General features: G+C 33.9%; 4 protein-coding genes across 12 annotated transcripts; 3 read left to right on the top strand and 1 right to left on the bottom strand.

Annotated features, from left to right (window-relative positions):
* Nucleotides 1-122: 122 nt before the first annotated feature.
* Nucleotides 123-5678, top strand: LOC108842751 (acireductone dioxygenase 2). 8 transcript variants are annotated; one of them, XM_018615764.2, is made up of 10 exons: nt 123-342; nt 857-926; nt 1043-1102; nt 3759-3802; nt 4146-4257; nt 4355-4449; nt 4796-4910; nt 4989-5113; nt 5212-5282; nt 5389-5678. In XM_018615764.2, exons 1-10 carry the CDS (start codon nt 253-255, stop codon nt 5438-5440), a joined length of 834 nt encoding a protein of 277 aa, XP_018471266.1. In that variant the 5' UTR covers nt 123-252; the 3' UTR covers nt 5441-5678. The 8 variants fall into 8 exon arrangements, with proteins under 8 accessions (XP_018471266.1, XP_018471265.1, XP_018471264.1 ...); XM_018615763.2 differs by having other exon boundaries at nt 3756-3802; XM_018615762.2 differs by having other exon boundaries at nt 3750-3802.
* A 2577-nt stretch (nt 5679-8255) lies between these two features.
* Nucleotides 8256-14172, bottom strand: LOC108842749 (early light-induced protein 2, chloroplastic). 2 transcript variants are annotated; one of them, XM_057002968.1, is made up of 3 exons: nt 13976-14172; nt 13768-13863; nt 8256-8658 (listed from the first exon to the last, which is right to left on the bottom strand). In XM_057002968.1, the coding sequence occupies exons 1-3, from the start codon at nt 14108-14110 to the stop codon at nt 8314-8316; spliced, it is 576 nt and encodes a 191-aa protein (XP_056858948.1). In that variant the 5' UTR covers nt 14111-14172; the 3' UTR covers nt 8256-8313. The 2 variants fall into 2 exon arrangements, with proteins under 2 accessions (XP_056858948.1, XP_018471260.1); XM_018615758.2 differs by lacking the exon at nt 8256-8658 and adding an exon at nt 13051-13493 and having other exon boundaries at nt 13976-14169.
* Nucleotides 10160-12100, top strand: LOC108842750 (acireductone dioxygenase 2). Its single transcript, XM_018615759.2, has 7 exons — nt 10160-10417; nt 10616-10727; nt 10829-10923; nt 11187-11301; nt 11380-11504; nt 11603-11673; nt 11782-12100. The coding sequence occupies exons 1-7, from the start codon at nt 10400-10402 to the stop codon at nt 11831-11833; spliced, it is 588 nt and encodes a 195-aa protein (XP_018471261.1). The 5' UTR covers nt 10160-10399; the 3' UTR covers nt 11834-12100.
* A 3047-nt stretch (nt 14173-17219) lies between the features above and the next one.
* On the top strand, nt 17220-19489 carry LOC108843026 (ATP-sulfurylase 3, chloroplastic). The gene is made up of 4 exons (XM_018616103.2): nt 17220-17844; nt 18245-18911; nt 18995-19081; nt 19178-19489. The coding sequence occupies exons 1-4, from the start codon at nt 17324-17326 to the stop codon at nt 19313-19315; spliced, it is 1413 nt and encodes a 470-aa protein (XP_018471605.2). The 5' UTR covers nt 17220-17323; the 3' UTR covers nt 19316-19489.
* Nucleotides 19490-19511: the final 22 nt, after the last annotated feature.

Below are 19511 nucleotides of genomic sequence, written 5' to 3'. Positions count from 1 at the left end.
GGTGGAAATAACAAATTGATATTTCACGACCCGAGTCTACGGGATTGTGAAAAAGTCTACGGGATTGAATAAATATATTCTAAAAAAGTATAGTATTTTGGGAAAATAAACATTCTACTCCCATTTGGTAAAAAAAAAACACTCTACTCTCATTTGGTCAAAAAAAAAAACACTTTACTCTCATTTGGTCAAAAAAAAAACACTCTACTCTCTTCTTCGATCTGATCTCCGTTTAGATCCTGAGGTTTTCCAATGATGAGAGACCGGCAACTATTTTTCGGCCTTTTGCTTATCTTAACATTTGTTTCGCTCCATAAGCTTTGCTACTGCGACGATCAGACGGTAATTTTTAGAAAGAAAAAAAAACTTCAATTCTCTCTTGTCTAAATGGTTGGGCTGAGTATCATTTGTGTACCTTAATCGATTATAGTAATGTTTCCATGTTTTATTTTTTTGCCTAGGAAACATTCCCTTAGAACTTTCTTTTTGTAAGTTCTTTTTTCATTTCTAATGATATTAACATTTTAGCAAAAAAGAAAAAAAAAAGAAAAAAAACGGAAAATGTTTTTGGTAGATCTGTGATTAAATTTTACTCCTTCCGTTTCGATTTAATTGTCGTTGTAGAGAAATTTCCGTTTCAAAATAATTGTTGTTTTAGAGTTTTAATGCAAAATTTATTAAAAAAAGACTTCATTTTATTTTTTTATTGGTTGAAATACGGTTAGGTTTATAAATAATTGTGTTTTTATTTTAGAAATATACAAAATCATATGTTTTCTTAATCTGTGTGCATAAACTTAGAACAACAAATAAAATGAAACGGATAGAGTAAATGGATTTCTCGTTTTCTGTTCAGGTGTCGTGTGAATCGTTCGATGAGCCTTTCGGAGGTAGCTGGATAGTTTCGAAGAATGGTGATTACGAAGGTATTTAGATATCTTTAAACTCACTCACGCACGGTGCATTGTAGTTAGTATTGTTTCCGTGTAGTCACTATTAGGAAGTTCGATGACCCAAGTGAGTTGTGATGTGTTGCCCTCAGCATATGGTGGAATCAAATTCGAGAATGTGGATGCAAGTTTGAATCAAATCGGACTTAATGGTAGTGTAATTCGTAACCTCACCTTATGATGTTGAATGGTTGATCTTACCATTCCATAAGTAGTTCTTTACCAGAACTCCGTACGACCACGCAAATATTTAATTTGTTTGTATTTAATGATATATTTATAAACATAGTCGTATTTGTGAATATAAATATTATATTTGTACTTAATTTTATATTTTGTGTTATAGCGTAAAATATATCACCGATGTTAGATATTATATAAAATATCTAATATTTATATAATAATATCCATGTATAAGATATATAGTTAACAAAAATTTTAAATGAAAATATTAAATAGACAATTATAAATTAGCATACTATTTATAAATGATACATTAGTTATAACATTTGTAAGAAAATAAAATGATTGTTAAACTTCTATCAAATTTAGTTTGTAAGAAAATAAAATAAAAATATATTTTTATGTAACTGATAAGAAATTATAAATAAACTTAAGTTTGTGTACATTTAAACCATGCCTTTACAAATGTTTGTTTTTATTTTTGTAAACAATTATTTATTTTGTCTAAATGATAATATATATTTAAGAATTAACTCGTGTTAAATAATTATTTAAAAATATTTATAAGTATAATAATTTTATAGTTTATATTGTTTAATTTTATTTTATTTTGTAAAACGTCAATTGTATTATCACCATTTTTAGAATATCATCCGTGTATCATACAAATGTTTTTTTGTGGATCAAAATTTTATGATAATATCTAGTAAATTATCTTATATATATGATAAGTTGGTAAAATACTTATAATGGTGCATGTGATAAATTTAATTGGTAAAGAAGAAGAATTTGTTAAAAGAAAAATAGTAACATGAGTTGTGAGGGAGAATGAGACAAAATGTAACTTATATTGTTACATAAATATTATCTGTATATTATTGATGTTCATTAATGTTTATAATATTGATATGAAATATGTAAGTTAAAAGATTTATACTGAATTTATTGTGAAATTAATTTATAAAATATTTTACTAATTTTGAGAAAAACATGGAAAGCATATAATTAGTAGTGACTATTACTTCATTAATTTTGGAAAAAACAAAGATTACTTAAAAATAGTTTTATTTAATTATTTCAGTGGCATTAGGTAAATATTTTGCAAATCTAATGGTTAATTTAAAGTGTATTTCTATTTTAATAAGATATATATGTAATTCTTATATATGCTAAATACTAGATGGTTTGTCCGTGCATGCATAGTCTTTTTATAAATATTTATTAGTTTATATCTTATTAGTTTCAAAAATCAACATGATAAGTTATTATTTATGTTTTAAAACATTAAACTAAATATCAAATTATTTATATATGGCAAATTTTTTTTATCTATATGCTTATTAAATTTTTAAAACACTCACATATTAAACATATTTTAGAAAATATCTTTATACAAATGTTTTAGATTGATTATTGTATAGCTATAAAATGTATTATATCTTAATTTTAAAATTTTATATTTGAAATATTATTTTCAGATGATAACACAGTATATCTAAGAATAATCTTACTTTTTAAATATATTTTTAAACACCTATATATATTTACTTGACATATTCATAAATTTAACATAATTTTCTGTAAAAAGTATTTGACACATTATATTAGTATGCTATAAAATATATAAATATACTAGTTAATCTAACTAGAACATATTCAAAACTATAAAACTGAAACCAATACCAAAATTTACAAAAACCTGAACGATGCTTCTTTAAAAATTTGAAAAAAAAAATTATTACATCTCAATTACTTAAATATTTTCCAAGCTTATAAGGTTTTAGCTTGAACTTTCAGGTTTTTTTTTGTTTTCGTTCTTTTTTACTTTAAACTCGGAGTAAATTGGAATTATTTTTAATTCGGCTATGTTTTGGACTTTTAAAAAAACTGACATGAGTCCGACATCAATTATATATTGTAATTATATTTAATTTTATATAATGTTTAAAATTTTATTGTATTTATTATAATAATAATATTTATTTTTTAGATATAATAATTTGTATTTTTTGTTTAGATATTTAGTTTACATATGTTTAATCATTCGGTCAATGTTTTCAAAACCGTACTGGTCCGACCGATCGGACCGTGATTTGTTTTTCTAACCGGTTCTGAATTATGCTAAAACCAGATTAGAGTTAAACAGGTAAATACAATCAAAAACTGGTCAAACTTGTTAAAAATTCATGTTTTTATATCTATGTAAATAAATTAGCTTTCATTATATTTCATATCACTTAAAATCTTACTTTTATTTTCATATCATTTTTAGATTCTTACAATGATATAAAGATTATAAAAAATAATTTTATAGTTAATATATATATATAGTTATTTAATTTAAAATTAAACTAAAATATAAAACTCGGTTGGATCTTTATGATCATTGATCTAGTTGCAATACTAAGTCAATGTCAAATCCGGATTTCAAAACGATGCATTCAATTAAATATGATAACCGTAAATTAGTTTAACGAGTTTGATCTATATTTGTTCTGCTTGATCTGCATGATCTGCATTTGTTCTATTTGATCTGTATATTTTGTTATGCATTATCCATTGGAAGCCTATTTTCGGAAAAGAAAATATTCATTCTATTCGCGTGGTTTTGAGGAGACGAAGAAGGGAACAAACGCATAACGAAGACGACGTTGGTTGAAGCCCTGAAGGTATCATCATCCTCTTCTCCTCCGCTCTTTTATTTGTTTCTCGCTGAAAGAGTTTGTATTTCCTCTGAATTTCTCATTGTATGTACAAGGCGTTAAATAGCCTAAATGGTTATAACAAGAGATATTTACGTACAATATTAACAGAAATAATTAGAGAATATTCTTATATTCTATCACTCGCCGATTGTTTTCCGGTTAGGTTCCGGTTTATCGATTAATGATTTCGTTTGATTCGTTTCTACCATCCTTGATAATCAATCGACGATTTCTCTATTTGTTTGTGGGGTTTAGCATCTAAATGATGTTTCTTGTGTGTGTGTGTGTGTGTGTTATATTGGTTAAGGATGAAAGAGAAGACGTGATTCAGGCATGGTACATGGATGATAACCAAGAGGATCAGCGACTTCCTCACCACAAGGATCCTAAAGAGTTTCTCTCTCTCGACAAACTTGCAGGTTTTTCTTTCTTGTCTTTATTAATATTGTGCCATTCTCTCTCTGCTTCTTACATATTGTTGTTGTCTCTTCTCTCATGTAAAATGTTTCTGTGCAGAGCTTGGAGTCCTTAGCTGGAGACTTGATGCTGATCACTACGAAACCGATGAGGAGTTGAAAAAGATCCGCGAGTCCGGTGGTTACTCCTACATGGTTTGTGATTCTCATGACCCTTTATTATATCTTAGAATTGAGTGCTAAAAATGTTTGATTTTGATAGGGACACATAGTGGGTTTACCTTAAGGAGATGTTTAGCTGCTCAAGCTTTATCTATAGGTCTACCATATCTAGCCTAAGCCTGAATTTAACAGATTATTTAGCTGTTGTAAGGTTGACTAGTAGTCAAAGTAGTGAAAGGGTGGGTTTATTATAACTAAGGATGTCTTGGCAGATTCTTTAAAGGGTAGATTTACAGCTTTGAGTTTGGGTTGAGAGTTGAGTTTGTAAACAGAACAAGAAAGACAAGTAAGTTTTTACAGCTTTGAGTTTTGAATTCAGGACTTCTGTGAGGTATGCCCTGAGAAGCTTCAAAATTATGAAGAGAAAGTTAAGAGCTTTTTCGAGGAACATCTGCACACTGATGAAGAGATCCGTTACTGCGTTGCAGGAAGTGGTACGTGCTTTTTTTTATTGGCTACGTTACTTGAAAAAAAATATCTACATTACTCCTCGCTCAATGTTTTGGACATAGGCTACTTTGACGTGAGGGATCGCAACGAAGCTTGGATCAGAGTTTGGGTGAAGAAAGGAGGAATGATAGTCTTTCCTGCTGGAATTTATCATCGCTTCACCGTGGATTCTGACAACTATATCAAGGTTACATAACTTACTACTACATATGTGCTTTGCCATTTATCATATATGTTTTTGTTTACTTGAGAAAAATTGAAAAAAAAAGCTCTGGTTTCAAACAGGCAATGCGTCTTTTCGCGGGTGGCCCGGTGTGGACACCATACAATCGTCCACACGACCATCTTCCTGCAAGGTACAGTTGCCACTGTTTTACAACTCATCAAAAGCACTAACTCTGTGCTTGTTTCCTCTTAAGCGAACATTACAATAACAAGAAAACTTTATTGGTTGTCTTACAGGAAAGAATATGTCGATAATTTCGTGAACAAAGCCTTTAACGCCTCCGCTTAGAGAGCTCTCTCTATCTCTCTCTTGTGCTTCTAAAGAAACATGATCTATAATAAACTTGGCCTGCAATAAAGAGAGATCTTGAATCTATAATGGAGAATGATTGCTTTGGTATGCATGTGTTGTAAACTTAATCACACTCTGTTAAGTCTTTATTTACCATCTTTGCCGTATCCGTTTTTACGAGAAGTTGTATCGACTCAGTTTGATCATATATTTTCCTGTGTGAGGCATTACGTTACACGGAAGTGGGTACGTAAAAGCGAAAGCATATAGAAGCACAGAAGCAAAAAAAAATTAGGAAGTGGGTATGTGCTGGAAACGTATATCTATATATATATATATATAAGATTAAAAAAACTAGGATTAATAATTATGTGATTTAAATTTAAAATAAATAATTTATTCATTTATAATAATTTTGAAATAATTTCATATTAAAACTGTGAAAATATACATACAGTAAGTTTAAATAAATTATTATATTAATTATTTAGCACTTCATAAATAATTGATAAAATATATTTGAATATATGTTATATTTTTAATAAAAATCTTAGTACATAAAGATAATTTATAGTATTAGTTTTAATATTTGTATATTTTTATTCTCTTTATTTCATTATTATTAACTTTTGGAATTTATTGATTTAAAACATTGTGTCTTAAAAACAGAAGCATGAGCTCTCAATGTGTTTTTAAATAAAATATTTCAGAAGCGTTTTGGAAGTGAGGTTCCACGAATTTCCACGAGATTCTGATTTCGATTCCGGTTTCGAAGCGGGAAACGCATCTCCGATGAAGTTTCCATGCAACATAGACTGAGGCACTGAGGTGTGTTGCAAACTAAGGAAAAATAATAAGAGTTGTTTTTTGCTGTGTGTGGATAGGATAATATAATAAGCCTTTTTTCATCATAATGAGCCTTATTATACATGTCAAATGTATTTTCTTGTTTGCAAAAGCTAACAATATATAAGAAAAAAGAATTTTGCTAAAAAGAACAAAAACAAAAACTTGTGTATTGTTCTTTTGAAATCATTTTAGGAGTTTTTGTCCATTCAAAGTTATTTTTAATGATAATTATTCTGACCCTTCAATTATACAATTAAAAAACTTATACAAATAAGGTAGTTTAAAACATATTTTCAGTAGGGGCTTCGGAATTCGTAGGATCCATGGATTTAGCATCTGAATCCAGATTTGGAGCTTTCGGATATCGGGAATGATAATCTTCTCATTTTCTTGTTCCTTTTCTTTTCTCATCGATTATAAATTTTGTTATCTTCACCGTGAAAATAAGAGGTATTCCATGGTGGAACAAGTTTTTTCTTCACCAGTGGTGACCACTATAAGTTTCTTTTTTGACCAAAAATTACAAGTTAGAGTTTTGAGATTCTTTTTTTAATTTTATTTGTATTCGTTTTTTATATTCATAAACTAGAAAGTTTGAATTGCATAAAATTAACTATTATAATCTAAGAGACGGATTCACGTTCAGAGATTTGAATTCCTCTTTCGTTATCTTTGTTTGGCTCGATTTCTGTGAAGCTCATGGTATAGACTTTTGTGAATGTTTTGTGTATACTTTCCCATGTAAAAGAGACCGATTTAGTTAATGACTGGACTTGGATTAAAGTATGCGGTTGTATTTGACAGAGTTCGAATTAAAGTTAAGTTATATGTTGTTTAAAATCGGTTTTATTGATCTTGAATGCCTAATATGTTTGATGTTGTTAGCAAATGTGAGATTGAGTTTGATTGCCTATTAGGTTCTGTGGTCTTGGCATTTGTGTGTCATGTTGTTTTGTGATCCAATACAATATGTTGTTCATTTTGGATGTATATGAATTCCTTTAATGAAATTTTTATTTTCATGGTTTATGACTTACTAGTTGTCAAATATTAGCAATATATGTACATTGACGATTCTAAAGATATTGATGATGGATTTTAAAGAGTAGAACGAGGTGTTAAACTGTCTCTAGTCTTATTGTGGCGATCAATGAACGCAATCTTGGATGCTCAGAGAAGGTTATTAACAGCTTCATATGCAAACAACTAAATATTTTCAAGGTACACGAGCTATGGTTTCTGTTTGCAAGGAGGCATGTTCGGTTTTCAATGCCATAATTTCATATCGTGACTGTGATTGGACTCGATTGCAAAGATGAACCTAATATTGAATTTGAAAATTGAAAGGATGATAAAGGGTTATGGAATAGGATGCTTAAGCGAAATGGAAATATCAAGATAAAAACAACTAAGGAGGAGCATCTTAAAATTTGTAACAAGTGGTCATTTTTGGATCCGCCTAGTGTATATGGTTGTTATACATAGATTGGTCACCGCTAAGGATGAAAAGATGATCTCTCATGCATACATTCATTTTATTTGGTGATGAATTTTGATATAATAAAGATATATATACCATGAGGTCCTTATGTTTATGATGAGCTAAATGCATCAATACTCAAAACAAGGGAGAATGTGCATCTAAAGAACAATTAAGTGTTGGATGAGTTCTCCTATGCGTTTTAGAATTGGCTTATGGAAGTGAACCCAAACATTGACACTTTGTTGGATAAAAGTATCTGGCATCATCAAATTGAGATGTTTGAATTGGATAGGAGCTGAAAAAAATATCCTATCATGACATCAAGTTCATAAAACCCGGTTGAAGCTGGATGAACTCGGTTAAACTATGACCCAAGAACTTCTCCAGTTCCGTTGCTGGCCCAGTTTTGAAAACATTGGGTTTATTTCAAATCATATTAAAAACGAAACTATATATGATTTACTTTATTATCCTCAAAATTCTCCCATGAAACATAGCCAAAGGGCAACACAAAAATGCAAAAAAAAAAGAACAAGACTTAGATAAGAGTCCCGCCCTTGACATACTCAGTGAAAGCCAAGGCCACGAGGCCGAGCATGGCGAATCGACCATTCCATAGCTCGGCATTTGACGTCATAAACCCTTTGGACTTTGACTCTGCCCTTACTCCCTTGAACAATGGAACCATCGATGCCAACGTTAGTAACGCCGTTGTTCCTAGAAACCATCCGACTCCACCGTCGGAGATTTGAGCAAACACGTTCTCTCCCTTCGAAAGCTCCACCGCAATGGCCGCTACGAACCCTACCATAGCTAGTCTCCCGTTTATTCTTTCGGGCGCTGGACCGCTAAACGCTAATAGATCTCCAAACTTCGTACTCACCTATAAAACAATAGACAAATCACTCAACCCATACTTGCATAATGATATCTAACACGATTGTGTTTTCTAGATATCTAACACGATGCATAAAGACGGGTTAAGCTCATCACACGAAGAAGAAGAACAGTTGATGTTCTTTGGAAAAAGGGATACAAAAGCAGACAAGGAATGTTCATTGTATGGAAGAAACATGGCTTAAAAGAATGAGCTGGAGGAGAAGTCTTGTGATATCGATTATCTGTTTCTTTTTGTTGTTTTGTTTCGGGTCTGTAGTTTTGAGTTAGGTTAGTGCCGGAAAATGTTCTTTGTTTCAACATAGAGACAAAGAGAGAGAGAGTGAGAGAATGGCGGGGGATTTTTCTTCCGGTCTGTATTATGTAAATGTTGACACTTCTGAAAATGAGACCTCTTTTTTTTATTGATACCAAAACTTTTGAGTTTCCATTGCCACCAGATCCGGTCTTTGACTAACAAGCTCATGAAACATGAGATTGGGGTTGGTAGGTTTGTTAAAATATTTTGGGGCCAGAATTAAAAGCTTAAAGAGAGAAGATTCAGAAAACGTTCTTTTCTATTTCTTGATTCTTAAGTCTTACAAAGATGAGTTACATTGCTTATATAGATAGATGTGAAAGCCCTAGAATACAGATGTCATCATCCTTCATGTTGAAGAGATCCAAGGGCTGAGAAGGAGTTGCTCAATGCAGGACCACACGGTTTCGTACATGATGTCATGACCTGCTTTCCCTTCTCTTTTGTTGGGCCTCGAGTGACTTGGGCTTATCTGAACTGGTCTCTCTTATAAGAATTTCATATTAGTCCGAAGATCAGTTGACTTAGTTTTGTGAAATTTATGTATTAATGTCTGAGGTTTGAAGCATGGACACGACTACCTCTCCTTTCTTCATGACCATAAATCTTACTGATTATTGATACTGTTTAATTCAACGATATGCAAGTATGTGTCATGATTCTTTTTTCTGAAAGAATATTTTCTGTTCATGCCAAACAATTTAATATGTAGAAAAACAATTTTTTTTCTGTAAATTACTTCTTTTTCAAATCTACATAAAATATATAAAAAGAAGAAGTAATTCTTTCTACACTAGAGAAGTGAGGACCCCGGGGCTCTGATTGTTATGAATCATGTAAATAACGCAAAATTGTGGTATGAACCATTCCATATGGTATATGATCATTTTATTTGTTTATTTTAAAGCACGAAGTACGTGTATTGTCTGTGCATATATACATACTCATGTTACAAATATTTGTTACTGTATTCACTATAAAAATTATAAATTTATTTTTTTATTTAATTAGTGTCTATACATCTTTCTGTTTCTTAATTTTTTTTTATGATTATAAATTATTTTATGGATATGTATATATTTAACATATATAAGAATTATCTTAACTTTTAATGTGTTTTTATCATTTTTCTCCAATATATATAATTTTAAAATAATTATCTAATAAACTGAATCATGAATGAGAGAGAATTCAATCAAATCTGCTGTTGTGTGATTAATTTTATCTCCAAACAGCAGATGCGTATGGTCGGAAACGCATCTGTAGGGTTGACACATGACTAGGGGTAATTTGGTCCTTTACAAAAGAAACCAAACCCAAGTCTGTCTCTTTATCTTTCTTTTACTATTTTCGAAAAAAGAAGAAATTCATTCTATTCGCGTGGTTTTGACGAGACGAGGAAGGGAACAAACGCATAACGAAGACGACGATGGGTGAAGCCGTGAAGGTATCATCATCCTCTTCTCCTCCGTTTTTTGATTTGTTTCTCGCCGATTGTTTTCCGGTTAGGTTCCGGTTTATCGATTAATGATTTCGTTGATGCGATTCTACCATCCTGGATAATCAATCGAACGATTTCTCTATATCTGTTTGGTGGGGTTTAGCATCTAAATGATGTCTTCTTCTTCTTGTGTGTGTTATTAAGGATGGAAGAGAAGAAGTGATACAGGCTTGGTACATGGATGATAGCCAAGAGGATCAGCGACTTCCTCACCACAAGGATCCTAAAGAGTTCATCTCTCTCGACAAACTTGCAGGTTTTTCTTTCTTGTCTTTATTAATGTTTTTGTCTCTCTCTCTCTGCTTCTTACATATTGTTGTTGTCTCTTCTCTTCTCTCATGTAATGTTTCTGTGCAGAGCTTGGAGTCCTTAGCTGGAGACTTGATGCTGATCACTACGAAACCGATGAGGAGTTGAAAAAGATCCGCGAGTCTCGTGGCTACTCCTACATGGTTTGTGATTCTCATGACCCTTTATTATATCTTAGAATTGAGTGCTAAAAATGTTTGATTTTTATAAAGACACACAGTGGGTTTACCTCTACAGATGTTTACCCTTATATCTATAGGTCTACCATATCTAGCCTAAGCCTGTTGAAAGGTTGGGTTTATAATTAAGGATGTCTGATTGTTTAAAGGGTATATTTTTCTAGGATTGAGTTTGTAAATAGAACAAGAAGACAAGTAAGTCTTACAGCTTTGAGTTTTGAATTCAGGACTTCTGTGAGGTATGCCCTGAGAAGCTTCAAAATTATGAAGAGAAAGTAAAGAGTTTTTTCGAGGAACATCTTCACACTGATGAAGAGATCCGTTACTGCGTTGCAGGAAGTGGTACGTGCTTTTTATTGGCTACTTTACTTGAAAAAAAAATAATCTATATTACTCCTCACTCAATGTTTTGGGAAATAGGCTACTTTGATGTGAGGGACCGCAACGAAGCTTGGATCAGAGTTTGGGTGAAGAAGGGAGGAATGATAGTCTTGCCTGCTGGAATTTATCATCGCTTCACCGTGGATTCTGACAACTATATCAAGGTTACATAACTACTACTACTACATATCTGCTTTGTCATTTATCATATATGTTTTTTTGGTTACTTAAGAAAATTGAAAAAAGCTCTGGTTTCAAACAGGCAATGCGTCTTTTCGTGGGTGAACCGGTGTGGACACCATACAATCGTCCACACGACCATCTTCCTGCAAGGTACAGTTGCCACTGTTTCACAACTCATCAAAAGCACTAACTCTGTGCTTGTTTCCTCTTATGCGAACATTACAATAACAAGAAAACTTTATTGGTTTTGTCTTGCAGGAAAGAATATGTTGATAATTTCGTGAACAAAGCCGTTAACGCCTCTGCTTAGAGAGCTCTCTCTCTCTCCCTTCTAAAGAAACATGATCTATAATAAACTTGGCCTGCAATGAAGAGAGTATGCATGTGGAGAATGATTGCTTTGGTATGCATGTCTTGTAAACTTAATCACACTCTGCTCGTCTTTATTGACCATCTTTGCCGTATCCGTTTTACGAAAAATTGTATCGAGTCAGTTCGATCATATATTTTCATGCGTACGTTTCTTTGTGAGCAACTAAGGAAACATAATAAGAGTTGTTTATTGCTGCGTGGATAATTTAATGAGCCTTATTATATATGTCAAATGTATTTTCTTGTTTGCGAACGCTAACAATATAAAAAAGAGAATTTTGCTAAAAAGAAACAAAAAAAAAACTTATCTAAATGTTTGCCTAATAGGTTCGATGGTCTTGGCATTTGTGTGTCATGTTGTTGTGGTTCAATACAATTCTGTTGTTCATTTTGGATGTATATGAATACTCAGGGAAGGTTATTCATAACTTCATATGCAAATAACTAAATATTTTCAAGTTACACGAGTTATGGTTTTTGTTTGCAGAGAGGCCTATTCGATTTTCAATACAATAATTTCATACTGTAACTGGACTCAAATGCAAAGATGAACCCAAGGTAGACTTTGAAAATTGAAAGGATGATAAGGGGTTATGGAGTAGGATGCTTAATTAAGCGAAGTGGAAAGATCAACATAAAGACAACAAAGGAAAAGCACTTTAAATTTTGTAACAAATGATCATTTTTGGACAGAATGAGCGTAGTGTATATAGTTGTTATACATATATTGGTCACCGCTAAGGATGAGAAAGATGATCTCTCACGCATACATCTATTTAGTGATGAATTTTGATAAAATAAGGATGTATAGTGTATATCCTTGGGGTCTTTTACGATGAGCTAAATGCATCAATACTCAGAACAAGGGAGAATATGCATCTAAAGAATAATTAAGTGTTGGATGAGTTCTCCTATGGGTTTTAGAATTGGCTTATGGAAGTGAACCCAAACATTGACACTTTGTTGGATAAAAGTATCTGGCATCATCAATTTGAGTGTCTGAATTGGATAGGAGCTGAAAAAATATCCTATCACGACATCAAGTTCATAAAAACCGGTTGAAGCTGGATGAACTCGGTTAAACTATGACCCAAGAACTTCTCCGGTTCGGTTGCTGGCCCAGTTTTGAAAACATTGGGTTTATTTCAAATCATATTAAAAACGAAACTATATATGATTTACTTATTATCCTCAAAATTCTCCCATGAAACATAGCCAAAGGGCAACACAAAAAATGCAAAAGGAGAAAAGACTTAGATAAGAGTCCCGCCCTTGACGTACTCAGTGAAAGCCAAGGCCACGAGGCCGAGCATGGCGAATCGACCATTCCATAGCTCGGCATCTGACGTCATAAACCCTTTGGACTTTGACTCTGCCCTTATTCCCTTGAACAATGGAACCATCGATGCCAACGTTAGTAACGCCGTCGTTCCTAGAAACCATCCGACTCCACCGTCGGAGATTTGAGCAAACACGTTCTCTCCCTTCGAAAGCTCCACCGCAATGGCCGCTACGAAGCCTACCATAGCTAGTCTCCCGTTTATTCTTTCGGGCGCTGGACCGCTAAACGCTAATAGATCTCCGAACTTCGTACTCACCTATAAAACAGTTGACAAATCATTCAACCCACACTTGCATAATGATATTATCATATTAACGACTTTAGTTCCTTTATTTTTTTAATAACCAAGATTAATCTCTGAAGTCTACCGTAGGGTATTCTTGCTATTTAATATTCACTTAACCATTACTAAAACACAATAAAGAAAATTCGAAACTATATATATGGTCTCCAAAATCTAAGATAAATTCTTCGACCGCCATAAGTTATAGTTAAGATGTTAGTGACTGATCATTATATGAAGATCATACCTTAGGCTTGCTAATTGGTGGAGGAGAATACAACGGCGTCTGCGGTTGAGTGGCCGAGGTCGAAGGCAGAGGAGATTCTTCCTTGATAGGATCGTCCTTAAGAAAGGGTTAAGGCAAAGAATGGTCAGAATTAAAAAAAAAAAGTCAAACAAGTAACGTAGGGAAGACTTGATATGCATAGTAGGAGGCACTGTAATTATGTATATACCTGAGCCATGCACCTGACTCCAACCAAAGGATTCCTATTGGAGAAGACTTGGCTTGTGTTTCTGATGTTGCGAGAGCCCAATCCAGCGGAAGGAGCGGCGAACACTGACAGCATGCTAAAAGACGCCGTTGCCATTTCTGATTAGGTTTGTACAAGCGAAAGACGGAGTAGGAAGAGGAGTAGTGAATGAGATGGACTCAGGATCATCTAATTTATAGAGTAGGGTGAAGGTGAATGATAGGTCCAGCATTTTCTAAATATTTATTTATTTATTTATTTATTTATTTATATGGAATGTTTATTTTCTTTTTATTGTACTATAATATATCATCATGCCACGACAGTTGGGAGAAAATAGGAATGAAATCATTTTTGAAACAGGAATGAAATCATTTCTGAAACAGGAATGAAATCATTTGAGAAAGAAGAAAATTTGAAACCATTGAATTCTGAGCTAAATATCGATGTTCCTACTTGAGAGAATTTTATTTCCATCTTTATTTAGTTATTCTATACATGAAATCGTAGAAGATGTGAAAATAATATACATGCATTTCAATTTGAACGTTAAACAAACAAAACCACGTAGGAAATAGAATTTGAAAAAGAAGAGGAAAATGAAGTGGGGGATATGGAAGAAGCCACGTCTAGTTGAAAAGTGAAATCGAATTGACGACGTGGCATGCTTCATCACACACACAAACATCTATCCTACAGTATTGAAAACAAAAGCCTCACAAAATTTCACGGTCGAAAATGTTTTTGTTTCTGGTAGTTTTGAACGAGAGAGGTCGCATTCATTTTTTGTATCGAGTTGGAACTTAGTTAATTTCATTATGGCAGACCCATGATGACTCAGACCCATGATGACTCCTTTTGGTCTTTTCTGTTTCCCATCTACAACTGCGCGCCCAAATCTCCTACGTGCACTGTCTTAGAACCGTAATAATTAAGAACACAAATCTTTATACATTGAACAATATTTGAAGTATCAACCATCAAAGAGTTTAATATTTTGCCAAAAATCTTAATCACTGCACATATTGTATACACATTGAAATAAAATTGAAGATCCTGATAAGACACTTCTTAGCGCTCTTAATCCTGATATCCATCATTTTGTTGAACATGAGTTTTGTTTAAACTTCGATTATTTACATGCTATAGTTTCTAATGCTTGCTTCAACATCAAATACGGAAAAAAATACGACCATATATTTCTAGAGTGTTTAGAGTTTAAGGATATGAAGGCCTTGTTCTTGTGCATTATGCGACATGAGACCAAAATATTGTTCATTCCACGCGGGTCTCACTCCAGCTGAAACAACGGAGGTTATAACTTACGGATACCCAACTGGTTCTCTACCCATCCGTTAAGAAATAATGGAAGCCTAAACTTGTTAAAAACCCTCCCCCTCGGTGTCAAAATTTCTTTTTTTACTTTGATCTCTTTTCTTAGTTCAAAGTTTGTTCTTTTCAATTTACGAACGATGTGTAATTGGTCATAAGATTCAGTTCCACCGATACCATTCACAAGAACAGTTTCTAACTCTCTGCGTACTATTACCATGATTTCAATGAAAAATATCGGTAACTAGATCTACAATTAAAGAACACTAAATTATCACAGATGCAGCTGCAAACCACCAACGAAACACCACCACCTTCAAATCTGTCAAATTGAAAACTAAATCCAAACATAAAGCTTCACCATAACATACTATAGATTTTTAAACTATCATATTAAACTAAATTCTCTGAAAATGACTAAAAACAAAATGTTATAGCTTAAAGGCCACATACGTTAGCCCATAACATTCGCGATAATTCAGTATTAGCCCATAACATTCTCTCTTTTTTTCAATTTTCTTTACGGCCCATGAGTGTATATGAGGGTAGGTCGACCCTCTGAATTCTTATTTGCACATGTTGAACGTGAACTCCTTAAACCACCAATAAACTGACTCAACTGCGACATTCTCCATGCTTTTTACAAGATAATGCATATTGTCGTCTATTAAATATATTATTTGGTTAAATTATTTGTTGTAAAGGATGGGCACATGATTTCGCCGTCAAAAAAGAAAGAAAAAAGTTGACAGAAAAACAAAGAATTCAGATGTTGTTTGCACCTGTAGTTTCCTGGTAGCTCAGGTCAACAAGGTCAAGTCAAAAGTGATGAGCTCTCCATAATGAGTCGACAAAAATGTGATTAACAAATACAGTATTCTACTACACAAATAGAGGCACCTTTTCTTGAACCGGCAACATTTTCAAATGCAGAAATACCATATTATATAAATGAAACATTAACTAGAGAAATAAGAATATTGGTGATGATATCACAGATTCACATGGACCTTCACGTGATTCTAATATTCAAGTTTGCCTGGTTGGTCGTCAGATAGTGTTGTTCGCACCTCGACAGATTCTTGGATAAAATTCGATTAATACATACCATTGGGGTCCTAACTCTTTTTTTAATGTTTAAAAAACTCTTTATTATTTTTTTAAAAAAATTGTGTGATCTTGCCAAATAAAAATTTGTATGGCTTATATGAATACCGGACAAATTAGTTGGAATCAAAATACCATAGCGGACCAAAATTACCTAGTACTGAATTTAAACAAGAGATCAGAAAATTTCAAGTTCAAAAAATAATAATAATTTTCTAATAATATTTAAGATATTAAAACATAATGTACATTAAAAATATATTTATTTTATTAGTTTAAATTAATAATTTTTTAAATTATATTCATCAATTTGAAAATTTAATTAGTTTTAAATTAAAACATCTGAACTATTTAAAGTTATCTGAAATTCTTATTTAAATTATCCAAAATATTTTCCCTATATTTAAACTAAATGAAATATTACTTAAATAATATATATTTTAATTATTCAAAAACTGAATTAATAGGTCGTTAATTTTTTTTTGTTATCCGAATTAATAAAAACATATTCAGTCTTACAAATATTTTAATTTTTTATTAAAAAACTACATATTTATAATATCAAATTTTATTAGAAAACTCTAACCAAACAATAACTGACAGATAAATACTCATGGCTATCATATTTTTTTGGAAGTAGTTGATAAAAACCTGAAGTTAATTATTGAATATTTAAGACAAAAAAACAAGTGTCCAGGTACATTCGCAAAAGAGTACCTTTTGGGACAAACTTTGCAAAAGAGTCCTTAAACTATTCAGATTGGTCTTTAAAAAGACTCAATACTCGCACTTCTACTTCCACTTCAAAACAGAATCAACAATCTTCTCTCTCCGTCCATTAGAGAAAAGCTTGAAGCAAAAAAGCAAATTCACATTTTGATTCTCCTTCAAATGGCTTCCATGTCTACCACCGCCTTCCCTAAAACAACAACAACTCCTCCTTTCCTCTCTCACCCCCTCGCCAAACCCGATTCCCTAATCGCAGCCACCGTTTCATTCCCGAGATCTCGCACCCTCCCAAGAAGAAGAGCCACCACCACTCTCCGCGTACGATCCGCGCTGATCCAGCCAGACGGCGGGAAGCTGGTGGAGCTCGTGGTCCCGGAGCCGCGGCGAAGGGAGAAGAAGCACGAGGCGGCGGATTTGCCGAGGGTGAAACTGACGGAGGTCGATCTGCAGTGGACGCACGTGCTGAGCGAAGGCTGGGCGAGTCCGCTCCGCGGGTTTATGAGGGAATCCGAGTTCCTTCAAACTCTTCATTTCAATTCGCTTCGTCTCGACGACGGATCCGTCGTCAATATGTCCGTGCCTATCGTCCTCGCTATCGACGACGAGCAGAAAGCTCTGGTCGGAGGGTCGAAAAGCGTCGCGCTTGTTGATGCCGATGATAATCCCATCGCTATTCTCAGCGAGTAAGTTCATCATCCTCTCTGTTAATCTTTGATCTCTGCTGTGGTTTCGGGCCTGGGCCTGGAGGATTATGGGCTATGGCCCAAAATTTTCATACTAATATGGGGTCAGTTGGCTTCCCTCAATTAGAAAAAGAAAAAATCAAGTGAATAGGTTCCAAATGTTGGTATATGATTAATCAAATCTTAGATTTTGTAGTTTTTTTTTTTGATAAGTATATGTTTGTAGTTAGTTTTTGTCTATAGTTCCTTTGTTGCTTGAGACATTTTGGGAATCAATCTTAGTATTACTTAGTTTATTATTAGCCGGTTTAGTATGGTTATGTTGTACATGTAATTTAAGATGGTTTAGTTCGGTTAAGTTTTTTAACAAATATGTGCTTGTTTGGTTTGGTTTCCTCAGCATTGAGATATACAAACATCCGAAAGAGGAAAGAATAGCTAGAACCTGGGGCACGACCGCACCGGGCTTGCCTTACGCAGAAGAGGCGATAACCAATGCTGGAAACTGGCTCATCGGTGGTGACCTAGAAGTCCTCGAACCCGTCAAGTACAACGACGGGCTTGACCGTTTCAGGCTTTCGCCGTTCGAGCTCCGTAAAGAGCTTGAGAAGCGTGGCGCCGACGCCGTCTTCGCGTTCCAGCTCAGGAACCCTGTTCACAACGGACACGCCCTCCTCATGACCGACACACGCCGGAGACTGCTCGAGATGGGTTACAAAAACCCGATCCTTTTGCTTCATCCGCTCGGAGGGTTCACGAAGGCGGATGATGTCCCTCTGAGCTGGCGAATGAAACAGCATGAGAAGGTGCTTGAGGACGGTGTTCTTGATCCGGAGACGACTGTGGTTTCCATATTTCCGTCTCCGATGCTTTACGCTGGTCCTACTGAAGTGCAGTGGCACGCAAAGGCTAGGATCAATGCTGGTGCTAACTTCTACATTGTGGGGAGAGATCCAGCCGGAATGGGTCACCCTGTGGAGAAACGTGATCTGTATGATGCTGATCACGGGAAGAAAGTACTGAGCATGGCTCCTGGACTCGAACGGCTCAACATTCTTCCTTTCAGGGTAAAACAAATCTGCATACTCAAACCTCTGTATCTCCTTCAAAGATTTAGGGTTTTTTGAGTCCTGATGTTTTCTGGTTTCAGGTTGCTGCGTATGATAAGACGCAAGGAAAGATGGCCTTCTTTGATCCATCGAGGGCTCAAGACTTCTTGTTCATCTCTGGCACTAGGGTAACTACAAACTTTTTAGACTAATTGAGACATGATATAATAAAGTACAGAGTGTTCTGTTTCTGATTAAAGCTTGAATTTGGTTTGGTTTTATAGATGAGAGGACTAGCAAAGAACAAAGAAAGCCCACCAGATGGGTTTATGTGCCCTGGAGGCTGGAAAGTGCTTGTTGATTACTACGACAGTTTGAGTCTTACCGGAAATACCAGACTTCCGGAAAAGGTTCCCGTTTAAGACAGACTAAACCCATTTCTCTGTTTTGTTTTACTTTGTTGTAAATTAATGACGTGGTAGTTTCTTAAAGATCAACATTATGATCGAACTATCTTATTCGAAGGTTTGGGAAAAACTTGTATGAAAAAACGGTGTTGAAATTTTTGAAATGTGCAAGAACTGGCACTTTTTGGACTTGTTATTCTTCTGGGATTAT

This window comes from Raphanus sativus, chromosome 2 (genome assembly GCF_000801105.2).
Source record: "Raphanus sativus cultivar WK10039 chromosome 2, ASM80110v3, whole genome shotgun sequence".
In the NCBI taxonomy this organism is placed as follows: Eukaryota; Viridiplantae; Streptophyta; class Magnoliopsida; order Brassicales; family Brassicaceae; genus Raphanus; species Raphanus sativus.
Note: the sequence above shows the minus strand (reverse complement) of the source record. Positions and strands in the feature narration are given on the sequence as shown.